Below are 20657 nucleotides of genomic sequence, written 5' to 3' on the forward strand. Positions count from 1 at the left end.
TTTGGTTTTTGCGGAGCTCAACGCAGTCACGTCGGAGGCGTGGGTCGCCAGGGGATGCCCCCAAGGGGGCGTTCTCTCGCCCACTCTTTGGTGCCTAGTTGTTGATACTCTGCTGTGGAGACTCAACTCCGCAGATGTCTACGCCCAGGCCTACGCGGACGATGTGGCCATTCTTTCGAGTGGTCGTGCCGTCGGGGGCCTGGCGAGGAATATCCAGGCTGCCCTTCAATCAACACAGGTTTGGTGTGAGGGGGAGGGGCTTTCTGTGAACCCGGAAAAAGTGGAAGTCGTCATCTTTACGAGACGACGAAAACTCGGGCCGTTGCCGCTGCACCTGTTTATACAAAAAGAAGCCGCCAGGGCAGCCCACAGACTGGCAGGTCTCAATATGCTGATTACAGACTCAGCTGAACCGTGGGGTCATCTCGGGGGCTGGGGGGAGGCGTTGAGGGAGTGCCCGGAACTGTTGATGAAGCAGGATCGGGTGCCTCCGACGCTTCTGTCAAGCGGACCTCTAAAGTTTGTAGTACCCGAGAGGGAGGACTGGAATTTCTCTCAAAACTCTATCCTCCCGTCGCATGGAGACGTCTGGTTTACAGATGGATCCAAAACCGTGACGGGGGCAGGGGCAGGTGTGTATGGTGCAACTTCGGGGACGAGGCTTAGCTTCCCTCTAGGCTGCCACTGTACCATCTTCCAGGCCGAGATCTTTGCGATCATCCGATGCGGGGAGTTTATTTTAAACTCACCGCTATACCGGAAGGATATATTTATCTGTACGGACAGCAAGGCAGCAATGGCTGCCTTAAAAGCTGATTCAACGACGTCTGCGCTGGTGCTGGATTGTAAGAAAACACTCTTGTCGCTCGCGCGGATGGCCAAGGTACGCCTAACTTGGGTCCCGGGGCACTCCGGTGTTAGGGGAAACGAGGAGGCGGACAGGTTGGCCCTATGTGGCTCCAAAGAGAGCCCCGTAGGGCCCGAACCTATTGTAGGACTTGCCGGTGTGGTCGGATCCGCCATTGTGGACCGTATCTTCTGGCAAAGATCCGATATTGCTTGGGAGGAGGCCGGAGGCATGCGGCAGTCGCGATGTCTCATGGGCTTCTTTTCAAAGAACAAGTCGAAGTCACTGATGGAATTATCCAGAAAGGACCTCAGATGTGTGACAGGACTTCTCACGGGTCACTGTCAGATGAGAAGACACATGCACATTCTGGGTCTGTCACAGGATCCGATATGTCGCTTGTGTCAGGAAGACGAGGAAACTCCGACACATGTTCTCACACAGTGCCCGGCACTTGCGACGATCAGAAAAGAGCTTTGGGGTAAGAGTGTGATCAACCCCTTAGATATTCAAGGTACCCGGCCAAGGAGGCTCTGCAGCTTTGTCAGGGCCACCGAATTGGAGGGGTACTAGCTTGTGATGGGTCACAATGGGCCCGGCTAGCGGCCTAAGTGTCTTCTCCGTAGGGAGCCCATCAAACTACATTCATTCATTCATTCAACCTTGGCCGGTTCTAAACCCAACCTAAGACCGTCTGGGTCAATTAAAGGGTATATTGAAAAATCCAGAACCATATCAAAATTAAGGGAATGGGAAGGAGAATAATCAATAGACTGCGATAACCGCGTCATCTGTTTAGGAGAAGGCGCAGTTGACCGAGAGTGGTAGTTGCAATCGATCCGCCACCAACATGGTACCGTCTACCAAAAATAAAAAAAAAATTAAATTTCTAGTTCATAAATCTGTGGTGAAGAGGGACATAACATCTGTTGAGGTTCACTTATATGTTCAAACAATGCCTGTTGGACGCCATTTCCTTCGAGATCTCCAGGTCCTCCATGAAATCCAATCTGTTGTAGTTTCTGGTTATGTAGTATTTTGAAGTCGACGCTAACGTCAAAACTATGTCCCTCCTCCAGAAGGTGCCTCCCGAAAACCGATGTCGAGGCCCTACATAAATGTTCTTGAGTTCCTGTCTGAAGAAATTTAATCGTGCGGCCCACGTACGAAGCTGGACAGTCATGGCAGGTCAGCCTGTAAATGCCACTTTTGTTCAGGTGAGTTAGTTTATCTCTGGAATTAACCAGCAAGGATTTCAATGAGAAATTGTTTTTATCTACTATTCTGGCTTCAGGAATGTGCTGCCGCACCATCCTGCCTATGCTGCGAATTAGCTGACAGAAACAAAGGGGACGACAAAAATGGGGTCTCAAGACGACGTGACGGGTCGCGCGTAAGTCCTGTTTATTAAACTATTTCTGTGATGTTTTAATATCATTTTGTCAATTTTCTCTTGATCGTAACCATTGTTAAGTTTAATTTGTTTTATTGTGTTCAGTTCCCGCTTGTAATTCTTATCTGACACTGGCACTTCAAAGAGTCTATAAACATCGAATCAGCGGCCATCTTATGTTGAGGATGATTATTAGAACTTCGGGTATAGTGTGATCTGTCTGAGATGGCTTCCTGAATATTCCAAACTCGAGTTTATTGCTCAGATTGCTTATAGTCAAGTCTAGCACATTTAGCTTGTTGTTCTCCTGTACTTCTAAGGTAAACTTTATTCTAGGCTGTAGGTAGTTAATCTTCCCAAGCAGAAACTCAACTCCCTTCACATTTGTGTCCAAAATTACTATTACCAAAACTGAGTCTACGTGCTTGTCAGTATTAGGTAGTTTTCTATAATCTAATCTAATTCATGAATACGTCAGACAGGAAAGGCGACAGGCAACTTCCCATAGCCAGTGCGTCCTCCTGTTCGTAGTATTTGCCGTTGAATTGAAAGAAATTTTGCTTTAGGCAAACCCGCAGCAACGACAGCACATTGACAACCCGACCACGATCACCGATCCTGGATTTAAGCAAGCTCCTCACCATCAGCACACATTTGTCCACAGGATAGAGATGAAAGAAACCATGATATTTCCAGGCTTAAAACTGTTCAAATCAGAAAATATTATGAACAACTTCACCATCTAGAAATCTAGACTGTAATTTAATAATTAATTATAGTGAAAGTATTGTTACAGTTTGGCCTACTATGCTCGATACTTACTGAACGAGCACTCGATTCGGGATGGATCCGATGCGCCGCAATATCTGACCTGGCGCGTGTTATAGTAGGCCGCCGTTAGAAAGCGATACACCGGGAAGCATCTTCGATGTTCGATGCAAATTGCGAAGCAAATTGCGTACAAGCCACGGGAAAACCGTAACAGTATTAATAGCCAGTTAGGACATTTTGTAACTACTGATTTTCTTAACGACTTACATGATAGAGTTGACTCCTTCAATGCGTCAAAATTTAACAAGCTTTATAACAAGTTGGAGGGCCTTGTGAGGTCCAGAATCAATTCATAGAACCAAAAAAATAGCAATTCAACTAAATATTCAAACTCTAGCTTGCATGGTAGGATAAAAAACTTTGTCAGATGTAATTTTCTCGAGGGAAGAACTGAGTCTATTGATCAAGGGCATAAAATACTGCTTGAAACCGAAACTTACCGGGACTGACGTTCTACTGCTTGCGGTGGAGATTAACGTGGCTATCGAGAGCGTCTCGAGTTACCTGAAGATAAAGAGCAACATCAGAAACGACATTGGTAATGAGCTTCATGGGCTTAGTCGAGGACTGGAGCAAGGGAGAAGGAAACCGCGGACCGGTGAGGCACAAAACATGTTAAAATTGATTAAAACGAAAATCAAGGATCAAAATTTAACATTTACAAATGCCGATAAAGGCAATTGGTCGTTTTAAATAAAACTGACTACATTCTCAAAGTAGAAACGTTCTTAGAGGAACATTCCTTTAAAAAACTAACTAAGAATCCCCTTAATCAACACAAAAAACAGCTTGACGGGGTCATAAAAAACTCTAACCCCGTTCATCCAGACCGCTGGCCACCCGGGTTTCTTTCTGGCAACCCTCCAGTTTATAGACTCTTGTGACTTTTATCAACACCCCTGCTTCAACCATTTTTCAGATCTTCTTAATCATACTGAAGGGTCTCACAAAGTTCAAACTTAAATACAGCCTGAAAAGTTTCCTGGATCTGGTCTCCAGGCTGCAAAGTCACAGTTTTAAGTCTGGAAATATCATGGTCCCTTTCACCTCGATCCTGTGGACAAATGTGTGCTGCTTGCGAGCAGCTTGCTTAAATCCAGGATCGGTGATCGTGGTCGGGTGAAAGATGTGCTGTCGTTGCTGCGGGTTTGCCTAAAGCAAAATTTCTTTCAATTCAACTGCAAATACTACGAACAGGAGGACGGACTGGCTATGGGAAGTTGCCTGTCGCCTTTCCTGGCTGACGTATTCATGAATTATTTAGAGGACAACCTAATACTGACAAGCAGAATCAGTTTAGGTGTCGATACGTAGACGACTGTTATATAATTCTGGACACAGATGTGAAGGGAGCCGAGTTTCGGCTTGAGAAGATCAACCACCTTCACCCAAGAATAAAGGTTACAAAGGTTTACTTTAGGAGTACAGGAGAACAACAAGCTAAATTTTCTACTTAAGCAATCTGAACAATTAACTCGAGCTCGATTCAAGAAGCCATCTTAGACAGATCACTCTATACCTGAGGATTCTATCATCCTTAAAGTAAGATAAAATAAGCGCCACCTTCGTTATTTATAGTGGCTGAAGGTCCACTTTACGGTGCCTGCTGGAGCTAGCTGGAGAAAGTTCCAGAGGGTTCGGGAAATAAACAAAATTAAAACAACTGTTTTCACTAAATGTACTGTATTGCGGCTCTCTGAACTTACAGCATATACTTACGGTAACGGTTACCTAATGTAATGAAAGCTTCACTGTTCGGTGGTTCGGGGAAAGCGTGTAACGGTAAAGAAAGCTAGCTACGAACCCTTCACTACTGTTTAGCCTAACTAGTGAAAGTTAAGACTGTCTAAGACACGGTGTAAGTACGGCGGTGCTGTACGGTTATGTAGAACTGGCTACTTGGCACCGGAGTTTGCTCCAAAAACCCAAAGAGGCCCAATTACGTAACCAGCGGTGTTCCCGTCACTCAACCTAATCTCTATATGTCGCCCCGATTCCCCGGGGTTCGACATACAGAGCCTCCGTTGCACACTGTTTCCCCAGAATCATGCAACAGAGGTTTCAAGTCTCGTGACGTTGCCAGTCATACAGCCGCTAATACCTCCAGTACCCCAAACCCGTTCAATACTCTGTTTTCCCGGAGCCAAGTAAACGAGCTACAGGATTCACCGCTCCTGCTTGCTACACCGTTTCTCCGGTGTCAAACAAACAGGAACAGGACCAGAAAGATTTCCTAACTGTTTTCAAAAGAAAGTTATTGTAGCCGGCGCCGTCTTACCAGAAATAGCCCCAAACGGAAAACCACGGAAAGAAAATGGCCCAATTTACAGGTTTTAAAATAACTACCTCGTGAGGGGTTGCTAGTCCCCCATCGGGCGCCTCCCCAGGTGGCGGATAGGGGAAAGCCTCCCAGATATGGGTGGTACCGGGGAAATCAAATACCCGGGGCGGACCAAAACTAGCATGACAGCAACGTCGGTACCCAGATTGGGCGGTAGCAAACGGCGTCTGATCCACAATGGGCGGCCGAAATCAAAGCCGAGGAATTGGCATGAAGGAAGGCAACGGGATACCACCTTCATTATCGATTTCCCAAGAGAACTACAGGAATGATTTCATTCAATACAAAATTTTCCGGAGGCTTAAATAGTTCCCCGATCGGAGGGAACGGTTTGAAATGATAGAACAAACCTAAGAAAACCTATTAAGATCGGAACTTGGAACACTCGAAGCTTGTTTGAAGCTGGCAAACTAGCAAACACTGTACACGAGATGAAACAATTAGGTTTAGATATTCTAGGCGTTGCTGAGACATGGTGGCCGGGTGCAGGGAGATGCGACATTGAAGATGCAGCATTCCTTTACTCTGGAAATGAAGATCAAAATCACAGGAAAGGTGTAGGATTCGTAATAGCGAAACCACTATTAAAATCCATTGTAGAATTCGTTCCCTACTCCGACCGAGCTGCACTGTTAAAATTGAGAGCGAAGCCGACCGACCTTAATGTTGTCCAGGTGTACGGACCAACAATGGACGCAACCGACCAAGACGTGGAACAGTTCTACGACGAAATAAAAGAACTACTCAAACTTACCCGAAAGCATGATGTCAATGTGATCATGGGCGATTTCAATGCCAAAATAGGAAAAGGTAGATTCGAGAACTTAGTCGGACCATATGGACTTGGAACAAGAAATGAGAGAGGCGACCGTCTATTAGAATTCTGTCAGGAAGAACACTTAACAATAACAAACACTTGGTTTCAGCTTCCCCCACGTCGTCTCTATACCTGGAAATCTCCAGTCGATAATCCACAGAAACTGGTACGCAATCAGATCGACTATATCCTCATCAACGATAGATTCCAGTCATCCGTCAAAAAAGCCTGCACATATCCCGGAGCGGATGTACCCTTTGACCACGTACTGTTGGTGGCAGTTGTAAAAACCACCTTAGCAAAGAAGATCAAAAAATTGAACACCAATAGAAAGGTAGCATTAGAAAAATTGCGGGATCCTATAACAAGAGACGAGGTTAGCAACGAAATCAACACACAGATACATGACATCAGTACAAAAATCGGAGATGATTTGACAATGTCTTGGGGAAAAATATCGGACATTGTGGCAGATGTAACCAGAACTAAGTTGGGATATAGGAATACAGTTGGAAGACGAAAATGGATGAATGACGAAATATTGGTACTGATGGACGAACCTCGAAAATATAAAAACAAGGATGACATCAAATACAAGAATATACAGAAAATAATTAGATCAAAAATAAGAATGGCAAAGAACGAATGGCTGAAGCAGGAATGTACTGAAATAGAAGAACTGCAAAAGAAAAACGATGGGTTTAACCTCCACAAAAAGCTCAAGGCGACTGCTGGAATGCACCGAGGGAAGAAATCTAGTATACTGGTCGATGAAACCAATCAAATAGTTACCGACATCAAAGAGAAAGTCAAAATTTGGGAAAAATATATACAGGGTGACCCGCGAGGTAAGGGACAAAATTTCACTACGTGTTCTTTAGGTGAATTCGAGTCAAAAATGTTCTATGAACATGGGTCCGCAAATGCTTCCTTACCGAGATATGATTTTTTAAATTTAATAGTGATTTTGTACCAAAAACTACAATGGATATCATCCACATTATTAAAAGGGCTAGACTATGCTTACAATGGGAAAATGGGCACTTTGAACAATTATTAAAAACAGGTATTTTCCAAGAGGCATTAATTTTTTTTGTAAAAAAATATTTTTGTGAGGATATTGTACTTTTCAACACAATAAAACTATTAAACTTAAAAAAATCATATCTTGGTAAGGAAGCATTTGCGGACCCATGTTCATAGAACATTTTCGACTCGAATTTACCTAAAGAACACGTAGTGAAATTTTGTCCCTTACCTCGCGGGACACCCTGTAGAACAACTTTTTCACCAAGACAGACCCTCGGTTGGGAGTGAAAATAATAGGCAGTTGACGGGACCACCGATTTTAAAAGCGGAAATAGAGAAAGCAATTCGTAGCTCGAAGAACAACAAGGCCACCGGGCCCGATGAGATTCCGTCAGAGATTTTGAAAATTTTGGATGAAACAAGCATTGAAGCTCTACACAAGATATTTAACATCATCTATGAAACAGGACAATACCCACAACAATGGCTGAATTCCACCTTCATACCCTTGCGCAAAAAAACCAACGCAAGAAAATGCGAAGACCACCGACTCATCAGCTTGATGAGCCATGCCCTAAAAATATTTCTAAAAATAATCCACCAAAGAATTTATAAAAAGTGCGAAAGAGATATTAGTGATTCACAGTTTGGGTTCAGAGAGGGAATGGGCACAAGAGAGGCGATGGTGGCTACACAAGTGCTTATCCAGAACTGTTGTGACGTCAAAAAAGACATCTGCCTGTGCTTTGTGGACTACGAAAAAGCATTTGATCGAGTCGAACATCATAGACTAATGCAACTCCTGAGAAACCTTGATATAGATCAAAAGGATATCAGATGCATCGAAAATTTATATTGGAACCAGACTGCACAGATTAAATTGGATGGCGACTTATCTAACAACGTACAGATTGTTACGTTCGAAATAGAGTTTTCGTCCGTACCTCGTTTGGTTTGTGTTTTTAATGTCCGTGGGCCTAGTTACACTAGTAGACCGATTCCGATCGCTTAAATCCTCCAATTGCACTTTGTGCACATTTTGTTGTAAATGTGGGTGCGTGACCTGATAAGTTATCAGGTGCCGTAGTCACGTGATTAGTTTCGATTTTTGTCGGGAAAGCATCGGTTTGTGGTCGTGTTTCTTTGTGTCAGGTGCCATGTGGCCTATTTAATCACCCCACTTTGTGATATCGGTCTCTTAACCACTACAGCACCCGAACTGCCGACATCTGATCTTTTTTCTGAGCGGTGTGGCGCGTGTGTGACTTTGAATTTTTGATCCGTGATCATCTGGCCGAATTACAGGTAAATTGGTTTTGTTGTTAGTTCTTTTGAATTATTTTGTATCGGCCCAATTTTCCAACACAGTATTGTGTTCGGCCCAACCGGAGATTCAGGGACTTTTCCAACCGGAGATTCAGAGACTTTTCTAACGGGAGATTCAAAGACCTTTCCGACCGGAATTTCAAGGGCTTTCCGACCAGAGATCCAAGGGTTTCCTGACCAGAGATCTAAGGGTTTTCCCGAGCAAAGAACATTTCAATCGGGGATTGAATCAGTCTGACCGGGACTGCTTTGTCCAGAGTTTTCCGGACCAACCCACGTGTTGGAAAAGCCGATCACCGGCCACAGAATTTCAAAAGGTCAGAGAACGAACCACCACAATTCCTCACTTGATTTAGTTTTATTCAATTTTATTTTATTTTTATTTTTTAGTTATATTAGTTTGCTCTAAACAACTTCAACACTTGTCATCACCTCTGGTCACCTTTTTGGTTGCCGGAACAAGTGTTGAAGCTGTTTGTTCGTTTTCCCTGGTGTTCTGCTGTTTTCTGCCTTAGGTACCTGTCACCAGTCTCTGGACCCCATTTCCTACCTGGAAATCAGCGGTGGCCACTACTGACTACTGGGAAGAGGATACTGGAGGTTCCAGGACCCAAACATCGTCTTAAGAACTGGTAAGGGCAGTTAGAGACAGTTTGGCACTGGGAAAACTTTTCCTGTTTTTTAAATTTCAAATTTAACTTTTTTTTTTTTTTTTTCATTTGTTTTAAATTCAACTCTCTTTTTGTTTTCAACCTTTTTTGTGGCAACTCTTGTAAATTTTGTGAATTCTGTAAATTGTAAATATTATAGTTTGTTTGTTTTTATTGGTAATATACACGTGTACATATACAACTAACGGTTCGTTTGATTTCCTGCGGAATATCCAAGTGTGTTCATCTCTAGCTAATTAGGAACTCATGCAATTAATCCACGACCTTGAGTAATCTAATTTCAAAACGTTGAAATCTCATTAACGTGAGGTTTCATCATAACAAGATTCAGAAAGGAGTGCGACAGGGATGTGTTCTGTTCCCGCTACTGTTTAACCTGTACTCCGAGGCGGTTTTTCGTGAAGCTTTGGAAGAGAAAGAGATCGGTATTAAGGTTAACGGGATGTGGATCAACAACATCCGCTATGCCGACGACACAGTGCTGATCACTGATAATATGCAGGACTTACAACGACTAGTCAACATCGTAGGGGAACACAGTAGATCGGTGGGTCTCAACATAAACACCAAGAAAACAAAGTTTCTAGTGATCACAAAAGATATGAATGCCTTTGAAGACTCCGAGATAACGTTCAACACGATGCGCATAGAAAGGGTTAATAAATTTAAGTATTTGGGAGTGTGGTTGTCTGAGGACTGGACATCTGACTTGGAAATTAAATGCCGCATTGAACAAGCGCGGGAAGCATTCTTTAAACTAAAAAAGTGTTCACTTGCTCGGACTTCGATCTTGATTTGAGACTAAGATTCCTGAAGTGCTACGTCTGGTCGGTGCTTCTTTATGGGATGGAAGGTTGGACCCTCAAAGTAAACACCATCAACAAATTAGAAGCGTTCGAGATGTGGTTGTACCGCAGAATCCTCAAAATACCCTGGACAGCAAGAATAACAAATGAAGATGTGCTAGCATCTGTAAACAAAGAGCGAGAGTTGTTCACCACCATCAAAAAGAAGAAAACTGCATACCTAGGGCACGTCATGAGGAACGAAAAATATAAATACTTGCAATTGATAATTGAGGGTAAGATAGAGGGTCGGAGAGGAGTAGGAAGGAAAAAGATGTCTTGGCTACGGAATATTAGACATTGGACGGGAATGCACAACATACAGACACTGATTCACACCGCTGGGAACAGGGACGAAATGAAGAATGTAGTCGCAAACATCCGTTAACGGATAGCATGACAAGAAGAAGAAGAAAATAACTACAGTTAACGGTACGGTTTTAAAACAGCAAACAGAACAAATACCGGACGGTTGGTATGTGCCTATTTTTTACTTACAGATACGCGGAGATAAGAGATATCAACGGAACGGCTAGGCAGTTGGTTTCGACCTTTTAGCGATCGAAGAATCCCCGTTTTCCAGTGCGCGACCGTCTTTTATACACAAAACCAACGGTGGGGGCTGTTAGTGGCGGTACCCACTCCCAGCGCACACCGAACCATTTCGAACGGCTCCGAACGGCCCCGACAACATCGACGCCACGACGGCCACCATAGTTTTCAAAGTCTTATTCGTACGCTCTACCGGGTTTGCTTGCGGTGTGTACGGCGGAGTCAGACAGTGGTTTATTCCCATTTCGTTCAGTAAGCCACGGAAAAGTTTACCAGTAAACTGGGTCCCATTGTTGGAAATTACGGTTTTCGGACCCCCAAAGCGCATTAAGTCTGTTTCGTGTAAAGCTTGACTGACGGCCTTGGTGGTAGCTTTGCGGATGGCTTTGCACTGGACCCACTTTGTAAACTTATCCTGAAATACAACCATATAAGAGTTACCCTTAGAGGACCTCGGCAACGGCCCGACTAGGTCAGTGCTATCGGTTTCCCACCGTTGACAGTTACGGGATGGTTGCATCTTTCCAGGAGGTTTCTGTAAATCACCCTTAAATGGCTGACATACAGAGTAATTCCGGACGAACCGAACGGTATCTCGGAACATCCCTGGTCAATAATAGCGGCGAGCAATTCGGACTATTGTCTTGGCTATGCCCTGATGGCCGGCGGTCGGTTGAGAGTGGTTTTCTTCCAATACAGCCTTTCGAGCATCCTTAGGAACGCAAACTTTCCATGGATCGGCCATTTATTTCTCAGTCAAGTCGGTGATGTCCCAGAAATGGCGATAGAGACGGCCATTGCGCACACAAAAATCCGGAAAAGCTTGGGGTTCTTTTCCACGGCGGTTTTCTTTGAACTGTACCAAGGACAAGGTACGAAGTCTTCGAGGGCGGAAACGGGGTCCACCTCGTCTTCAGACTTGCCTACCGGACTCCTAGACAAAGCATCGGCTACCTTATTAAGTATTCCCTTACGATATTTAATTTCAAAGTCGAACTGTTGCAGGTACACACTCCATCGAGCTAAACGGCCGGACGGGCTCTTTAAGGAGTGTAACCAGCGGAGCGACTGGTAATCGGTCACTACGGTAAACCTTTCGGTGCCCCAAACTATGGCCAAGCACTCTTTTTCAGTCACAGAGTACTTCTTTTCGGCGGCGGACAGACTACGGCTGGCGTACGCTATGACGTGGTCTCCATCGGTGTCATGCTGTTTTAGAGCTGCCCCTAACCCAGCGTCGGAGGCGTCAGTCTGTAAAATAACCGGCTTGGTAAAGTCAGGACCGGATAACACGGGTGCCTCAGTAAGCCGGATTTTTAACTGCTCAAATGCAGCCTGCTGTTCTTCCTGCCATTGCCAGCGTACGTTTTTCTTTAAAAGGCGGTTCAACGGGGCGGCTAACTCTGAACAATTTTTCACAAAACGGCAGTACAATACTAACTCCCAGAAATCTTCGTACGTTTGTCGGCGGCGGTAAACTGAGTATTGCTGCGGATTCCCTCGGATGTGACAAGGTGACCCAAATAACGGAGTGATCGGCGCCCGAATTGACACTTCTCTGGATTCAATTTCAGGTTGGCGGCTCGTAGACGGTCAAATACCTGTTTTAAATAATGTATACCAGGTGTCCAAGAGCACCCTAGACATAGGAGATTAACATGGGAAAAGGGTTTTGATTTTCTGCGCCTGTACGGTTTATTTAATGGAAAAACGCTTTAGATAAAAGTTGTAGAGCACATTTTCGGCTATCAACTCGTAATTTTTTCAATACCGTAGATTTGACCATTAAGACGAATAACGGATCTAAAATTCGGAAATTTTAAATCTCCCGCCAAGCGGTCGTTAAGGAAAGTTTATATCCGGCCGTGCTACCAACCTTTCAAAATCATAACAAATCGCTGTCAGTCATTCTGTTATCAAAACATTCAAAACAAGTTTATTTAGTAATAATTTTGAGTTACTATCCACATAATGCGAAGAAAATACAAATAAATCGTGATAAAAATACTTTATCAGTAGCCACAGCCCAAAAATCTGGTATATATATCTGGTCGTTTATAACCTCATTCAATGTCTCTACTCAACTTATTTACTTTGTAGCAAAATTCTTTAAGAAAACATTGGTTTTGCTTGCAAATATTTAATGAGGATGACCGAATCACCTATCTCAAGCCTCTTCATAACACTACCAAACGATTTAAAGTGATGAAAACAGTGAACAATGAAGCCAGATCTTTGAAGATAAGTTTCCTGCTGTACAGGGACAACAACAAAGGGGCCAAATACTTCCTTCAAAAGTGGTGTGATTTAGCTTCAATGTGCTTAACTTCATGGACTATCATCAGCGAGGGTCTTCATCAGTGTTGCAACTAAAACTTAAATGATTCATTGTTGATAACTGCCTTAAATCTCACAATTTGATGGGACTGTGAAATGTGAATAATCTTAAACTGGCTATAAAACCCCTGAAAAACCCCTACTAGGAACATAATATGGACTTACACAGTCAAATTGTCAGTCAGGTGACAAAAGTTTTTGTATATGGGTAGGTATTGTCAAAAAACCAACTTTTCAATTGCTTTATCTACATGAGCTGTTCTATTCTAGGTTTAGGTATTAACATTATAATTGTGTTCTTTTTTCCACACACTCAATTGTTCCAAATAAAACTTTGTACACTGAACGTTTGTATTAATTATTTATTCACAGTTCAAGGTACAGTATACATTTTCTTCAAGTGAAAAGATTAGGTACAATAGGTGGCAAAGAAAACTGGTCTTACCACATAAACAGTGATTGTTCCACAGATTGTGTGAGTGGGTGAACCTTTCACCATACAAGCTATGCTAAAAACAACTTTGTCTTACTAACCTAATGTTTGTTTGGATAATAGTGGAATTCCAAATTAGCAAAGGTAGGTGAAATGTAGTGATTGGAAGTCTCTAAAGAGAAACAACTTGCTTCTAATTCAATACACCATTTCACTGACATACCTTTACTAATCATATGTGAACTCGAGTTACACATTACTTGCAAATAAACTATTTTTGGTTAGTAGACAGAAGTATCCTTGTAGGTGAATGATGTTCAAGTTAACTAATAGAGCTAATTAAATACAGTACTTATCTTACCCTGTAGAACTGGGGAAAAAACATTGACAATCAGTTATAAAAAATACTTTTTTATTAACATGATGCAATATAAAACCACTTAAACACTATTGTGGGTTGATAACACTACAAAACAGAAGGATACAATAAAACTAGCAGTCACATAGGACTAAATTGCATCACTTTTGAGAGAAGTATTTGCTCTCTTTTGTGGTCCCTGTATAGTAAAGCAACTTATCTTCAAACATGTGCAGGCCTTCCTAATCCATTGTTTTTATCACTTTAAATCGTTTGGTAGTGTTATGAAGAGGTTTGAGATAGGTGATTTGGTCATTCTAATTCAATATTTGCAATCAAAACCAGTGTTTTCTTAAAGAATCTTGCTACAAAGTAAATAAGTTGAGTAGAGACATTGAATGAGGTTATAAACTCAACTTACCAGATTTTTGGGCTGTGGCTACTGATAAAGTATTTTTATCACGATTTATTTGTATTTTCTTCGCATTATGTGAATAGTAACTCAAAATTATTACTAAATAAACTTGTTTTGAATGTTTTGATTACAGAATGACTGACAGCGATTTGTTATGATTTTGAAAGGTTGGTAGCACGGCCGGATATAAACTTTCCTTAACGACCGCTTGGCGCAAGATTTAAAATTTCCGAATTTTAGATCCGTTTTTCGTCTTAATGGTCAAACCTACGGTATTGAAAAAATTACGAGTTGATAGCCAAAAATGTGCTCTACAACCTTTATCTAAAGCGTTTTTCCATTAAAAGAACCGTACAGGTGCAAAAAAATCAAAACCATTTTCCCATGTTAATCTCCTATGTCCAGGGTGCTCTTGGACACCTGGTATGTTCGTTAAATGTCAGGCCCAGTACTATTATGTCATCAAAAGAGGCGAAACAGTACGGCTCTCACTCCGGCCTGATTACACGGTCCATTAGGCGCTGAAACGTGGCGGGGGCGGAATGAAGACCAAACGGCATTACTCGGAACTGGAACAGGCCTCTACCCGGTACGGTAAACGCGATAATCGGTTTACTTTCTTCCGTCAACGGTACCTGCCAATAACCCTGTTTCACGTCTACACTAGAAATGTATCTGGCTCTACGCAGCTTGTCTAGTAATGCGTTGATGAACGGCAAGGGGTACGCATCCGGACGAGACACAGAGTTCACTTTAAAAAAAAAAATTTCGCAAATAAATGAAATGCTAGAGAAAAACATTATTAGACCATCATCTAGCCCATGGTCATCCCCCATATGGATTGTCCCTAAGAAAATGGACGCTTCGGGAAAACAAAAGTGGAGAATTGTTGTAGATTATCGGAAAATAAACGAAAAGACCATTTCTGACAGATATCCCTAACATCAATGATATTTTGGACAAACTAGGCAGGGCACAGTATTTTTCTACGTTAGATCTAGCTAGCGGATTCCACCAGATAGAAATGGAGGAAACATCAATTGGCAAAACTGCTTTTAACGTAGAAAATGTGCACTACGAATACCTTAGAATGCTCTTCGGTCTTAAAAACGCACCCTCAACGTTCCAACGAGTGAAGGACGAAGTCCTTAAAGATGTACAAAATAAAATTTGTATGGTGTTTATGGATGATATCATTGTTTTTAGCTCAGGCTTGGAAGAGCACATTAAAAATTTAAAATTGATTTTCCAAAAACTACGTGACGCAAATTTAAAGATACAGGTTGATAAATGCGAATTTTTACGTCATGAAGTAGAATTTTTAGGACATATCGTAACAAGAGAAGGCATAAAACCCAATAAGAAAAAGATTGAGGCAATCCAGAAATACCCGATACCAAAAACTCCAAGAGATATTAAATCTTTTCTAGAATTACTTGGGTATTATCGTAAATTTATTAAGAACTTCGCCAAAATTACAAAGCCCATGACAGAATGTCTCAAGAAAAATTGCAAAGTAGAACACACTAAAGAGTTTGTCGATTGTTTTAATACATGTAAGAATCTATTAAGTTCAGAACCTGTCTTAACCTACCCAGACTTTAATAAACCTTTTGAACTCACTACGGATGCTTCCATGTATGCAACAGGAGCAATACTTTCACAAGATAACCACCCCATTTGTTACGCATCAAGGACACTCAATCCAGCGGAAATTCACTATTCTACGATAGAAAAGGAACTTCTAGCTATTGTGTGGAGTTGTCAGTAATTTCGACCTTACTTGTTTGGTCATAAGTTTACTATCCTGACAGATCATCAACCATTACAGTGGTTATGTTCCTTAAAAGAACCTACTTCTCATCTTGTTCGGTGGCGCCTGAAGTTGGAAGAGTTTGATTACCAAATTCAGTACAAACGCGGCAAACGAAATCAAGCAGCGGATGCACTTTCTAGGAATCCAGTAGATCTTAACGCCTTAGAAACTGAATCCATATGTAATAACCCAGGTGATATTGGTAATCGATAATTTCATAATTCCAGGACTCGACAATTTACCTAACTTAGATATTGATGAAATTATGTTGGAAACTTCCAATCACCAAGATCCTAGAGTTAATATAATTTCCAATGTGCAAGTTAAACCTCCAAGGGTGGAATCAATACCTCCTAGTGACCTCGAAACAGTTCACTCAGCAGCCGAAGATCCACTCTTTGGAATACCTCTTACGGAAAGACCAATAACCTAGTATAAAAATCAAGTAATAATGACAAACGGAGACATTGAAGTACCAAAAATAAAAAACTAATGTGTTTAACAATATGCGATTTTACATAACAATATCAATCAGAAATTACGAACAACACGTGATTAAAATTCTTAAGGAGTATTTAAACCCGCGCACTTTATATGCCATTCATTTTAAAAGTGCTGAAATCGCAAGATTGTTTACCATAACCGTACAGAAGTATTTTAAAAATTCATCTTATAAGTTTGTTCAATGCTCTACATTCTTAGAGGATATTGAAAGCGAAAATGATCAAAGAGAAAGGCTTACATTGTACCACACAACGAAGACTTGTCATCGAGGAATTAATGAAATGCGAACAGCATTATTAAAACGGTTTTATTGGCCAAAACTAATAGAAGACGTGGAAAATTACGTTAATAATTTGCGAAAACTGCCAACGAAATAAGTACGACCGAGATCCACCGGTAGTGAAATTTAATCTAACACCCACTGCATCAAGACCGTTTGAGCACATTCACGTAGACACGTTTCGGATGAATTACGATGCATTTGTAACGATAATTGATTCATTCTCTCGTTACGGACAAGCATACCCTCTTAAGAGTATAACTGGAACAGAGGTTGTGGAAAATTTGCTGACATTTATTACTCATCATGGACTACCCCTAAAAATTACGGCTGATCAAGGAACTGAATTTAAGAATAAAGATCTTGAAGATTTCTGTAAACTTTACAAAATTGAATTACACTACACAACAGCGAAAAACAGTAATTCAAATTCACCAGTTGAAAGATTTCATTCTTCAATTATTGAAGCTTACAGGTGTCTGAAGGATGAAAACAACGGACTGTCCACTGAACAGTTAACGAAAAGAGGTGTTTTAGGATATAATAATTCGGTTCATAGTGTAACTAAATATACGCCTTTTGAAGTTGTTAGTGGTCATATAAAGGCAGTAAATCCGTTTGATTTAAACGACAATACAATTATCTACATATGTGCAACAACATAACGAAACATCAAATAAACTGTATGATCAGATTAGGGAGAAGATCAAGAAATAAAGGAAAAAGTCATTAATAAACGAAATGAAACAACTTCTGATCCGCCCGATTTCGACAATCAAAAATTTGCCTTTATTAAAACAAAAGTTCGTGCAAAAGACAAACCAAAGTTCAAGAAAGTAAGTTTAGTTGGTCAAACTGATATTAAGTTGAAAACCAAGAAAACATCGTATCATAAAAGTCATGCTAGAAAACCTAATAAAACATCATCTTTTCAGGCAAACCATGACGGCGAAACTAGTGCTGATATGGCAAATCCTGGCCTTTCCCACCTTTCTAGCAATGAGACATAAAAATAAATAGATTAGAAAACCCTATTTTACCCTTAGAATTAGGAAAATCGCGTTTAATTTACAGTAAACATACATTTTTACATTACATAGATTTAGAATACTTACTAAAGCAATTAGAAATTATTGAGCGTCATTTTAGCTTTATAAAAAAACACGTTAATTATTTTACAAATTCTTCTGGTATTGGTATTACTACATACCGGGAATTACAAGATAACTTTATGTCTAGAACTGAATATTTGATTCAAATAACAACAGACAGAAGTTATAAAACATGTACCTACATGTACGTAAAGAAAGAGGACTAATTAACGTCGTTAGCAAAGTCAGCAAGTGGTTATTTGGAACTTTAGATGCCGAAGATGGCGAGCGCTATGACAAAGCAATAAATGAAGTACGGGTAAATCGGAAAAATATCGATACAGAGTTGAAATTACAAATATCTCTTTCCCAACGCTTAATCGATAATTACAATAAAACAATTTCGTGCAGTTTCAAGTGCTAATCAACAAACGCTTCAAAAGAGTTTAAGAGCACTACAATTAGCAATTAGTGAAAATATCAATAATATGCATGACTACCTTAACTTTCAAGCCATTTTGTTGCAATTAAATTTGGACTGCCAAAATATGATAATGTTTCTTTATAACTTAGAGGATGCAATCACTTTTAGTAAGGTTAATGCCCTACATAATAGTGTCGTTTCGAATTCGGAACTCAAATCAATGCTAAGCTACTTAACAAGCCTTTATGGTAAGGAAAAGCTTCCAAATTTCAAGAACATTCTATCTTACTATCAATATTTGGGAATACAAGTCACCTAATAGGGATAAAATAATTTTTGCAATTCATGCACCAATTTTATACCCAAACACCTTGCCCTTTTATCAGTTGTTCCCAACAGTCCAAAATCAATCAATTTTGCTCCCAAATTACCCTTATATGGTACAAGAAGGCACCGTCCGTCAATTCGTGGCCAAACCATGTCCAGCAATCGAAGATACATTCTACTGCCTGGAGAACATTCTTGACAACCTGCCGATCGATAGCTGCGTAATTGCTAAAATACACGTTGACGAACCAATAATCGAGGAAATCAGCCGAGGATTGATTCTTATTCTGCCAACCAAACCTGTTGGAATTAAAACGAAATGCCAGACCGATCAACACCTTAAAGTCTATCAATCAACGTAGTTGTCAATACCAGAAACCTGTGAGGCACTCATCAATAACAAATTGTTCGTCAATGACGCGAGAGTACAAAAGGGTAAACCGTTGATTTTACCAGCAATGCAGTTACCCACTTTCTCCGATGGAACATCACAGATTTTTGAGACACCACATTTATCAAAAATCCAATTTGATGAAATCAATGATCTAAAACGAATGGCCAATCAACTCAAATCAATAGACCACGCCAGTGAGCCATCCAGTTTTGACCAGCCTACATTTTGGGTACCGATAGTCCTCTGCATTCTAGTTGCTATGGTTTTGATCATCACTCAGAAGGAGAAGATACTCAGGATCCTTAGGAAATCGAAGAAGCAATCAAACGATCAATCAATCGATCCTTCGAAAACACAGTCCGTGCTTTTCGAAGCTTAAGGAGGGAGGAGTTATATATGCATATTTCCGTAAATCCCATGGGACTATGCTGACACAACGGTTCCCAGGAAGATGCTATTGCTATTATGCTTATTCTACATTTTAGGTTGCTTAAATGTATTTTATTATATTCCTAGATTACTCTCTACTGTAACTTCGTATAGTTAAGTCGCTCTAATTGTACTCTTAATAAAATTATTCTTTTTAAAAAGAGTTTCTCGTCGAGTAAGACGTCGAGTTTAATTACGTTGGTGCTTTCTTAAAACAAAATATTTTTTTAATATGAGTTTTATTAAAATGTAGACATGACCCTCTATAGGATCATCATCGTACAGGTGATCTTCGAAACTATGGCATAAGTCAGACGCTAACAATCTAAAGCTATTATGTACCAATACAGATATATTTAAATAAAACCTGAAGTATTTTTCGGCTGTTTTGCATATTTCCACTGTTTGATAGGAGGCACTTACTAACCGACCGTATTGTTTCCGTTGCTGTAAATGTGAAATTATAATTTCCCCTTCTAAAAATAATATACACTGATGGCAAGTGATGCATTTACGTAGTACTTTTATAACAAACCCAGCTATAGGTATAGGCTACATCAGCTGTACATAAAGTTAAATCCCATGCCTCACTAGATTCATCAAAATTTGTGATGCTATTAAAAATATCATTTTCGAATTTTACGTTGCCATTTTCTTGCAACATGTCATAACCATTATCATCTATAGTGGCTTTTTGGCCACTACCGCATGAAAGGATGGTTAAGTTTTCCCGATTCACTACATCGCCGGTGTTAGGGCCTGTTATTTCAGTGTGAACAAGTAATCTTTTATATGAAGCTTCATACTGTCTAGCAGTGGGGTTATTATTGTAGCCCCCTTTCGACCGAATACTACCAAAAAATAATTCCAGGTGATCTTGTGACAATTTATTTGTTAAAATCTATTTAAAATTTTTTTTGTCTACTACATATGTATTATACAGGGTATCCCGCGAGGAAAGGGACAAAATTCACCACATGTTCTTTAGGTGAATTCGAGTCGAAAATGTCATGGGTCCGCAAATGCTTCCTTGCCAAGATATAATTTTTTAAAATTTAATAGTGTTATTTTGCTAGAAACTACAATAATTTCGAATTTATAATTTTATTTAACACAAAAAATTACTACTACTGTGAAAAACACTGTTTACAATAATAGTTCAAAGTGCACCTTCACATTATAAGCATAGTTTAGCCT

The 20657-nt window shown here is 40.6% G+C and overlaps 1 protein-coding gene across 1 annotated transcript in view; it reads left to right on the plus strand.

Moving 5' to 3' along the window:
- The window catches only part of LOC145734626 (protein CFDP2-like), a 63693-nt gene extending 56377 nt beyond the window's left edge, over positions 1–7316 (plus strand). The window contains exons 2-3 of the mRNA XM_081988107.1: positions 5402–7037; positions 7296–7316. Of these exons, the coding sequence (XP_081844233.1) occupies positions 5844–7037; positions 7296–7316 (1215 nt within the window). The 5' untranslated portion in view covers positions 5402–5843. The remainder of the gene's footprint in view (positions 1–5401; positions 7038–7295) is intronic.
- The last annotated feature ends 13341 nt before the right edge of the window (positions 7317–20657 follow it).

This window comes from Ips typographus, linkage group LG10, assembly GCF_016097725.1.
Source record: "Ips typographus isolate SLU linkage group LG10, UJ_Ityp_2.0, whole genome shotgun sequence".
NCBI lineage: Eukaryota > Metazoa > Arthropoda > Insecta > Coleoptera > Curculionidae > Ips > Ips typographus.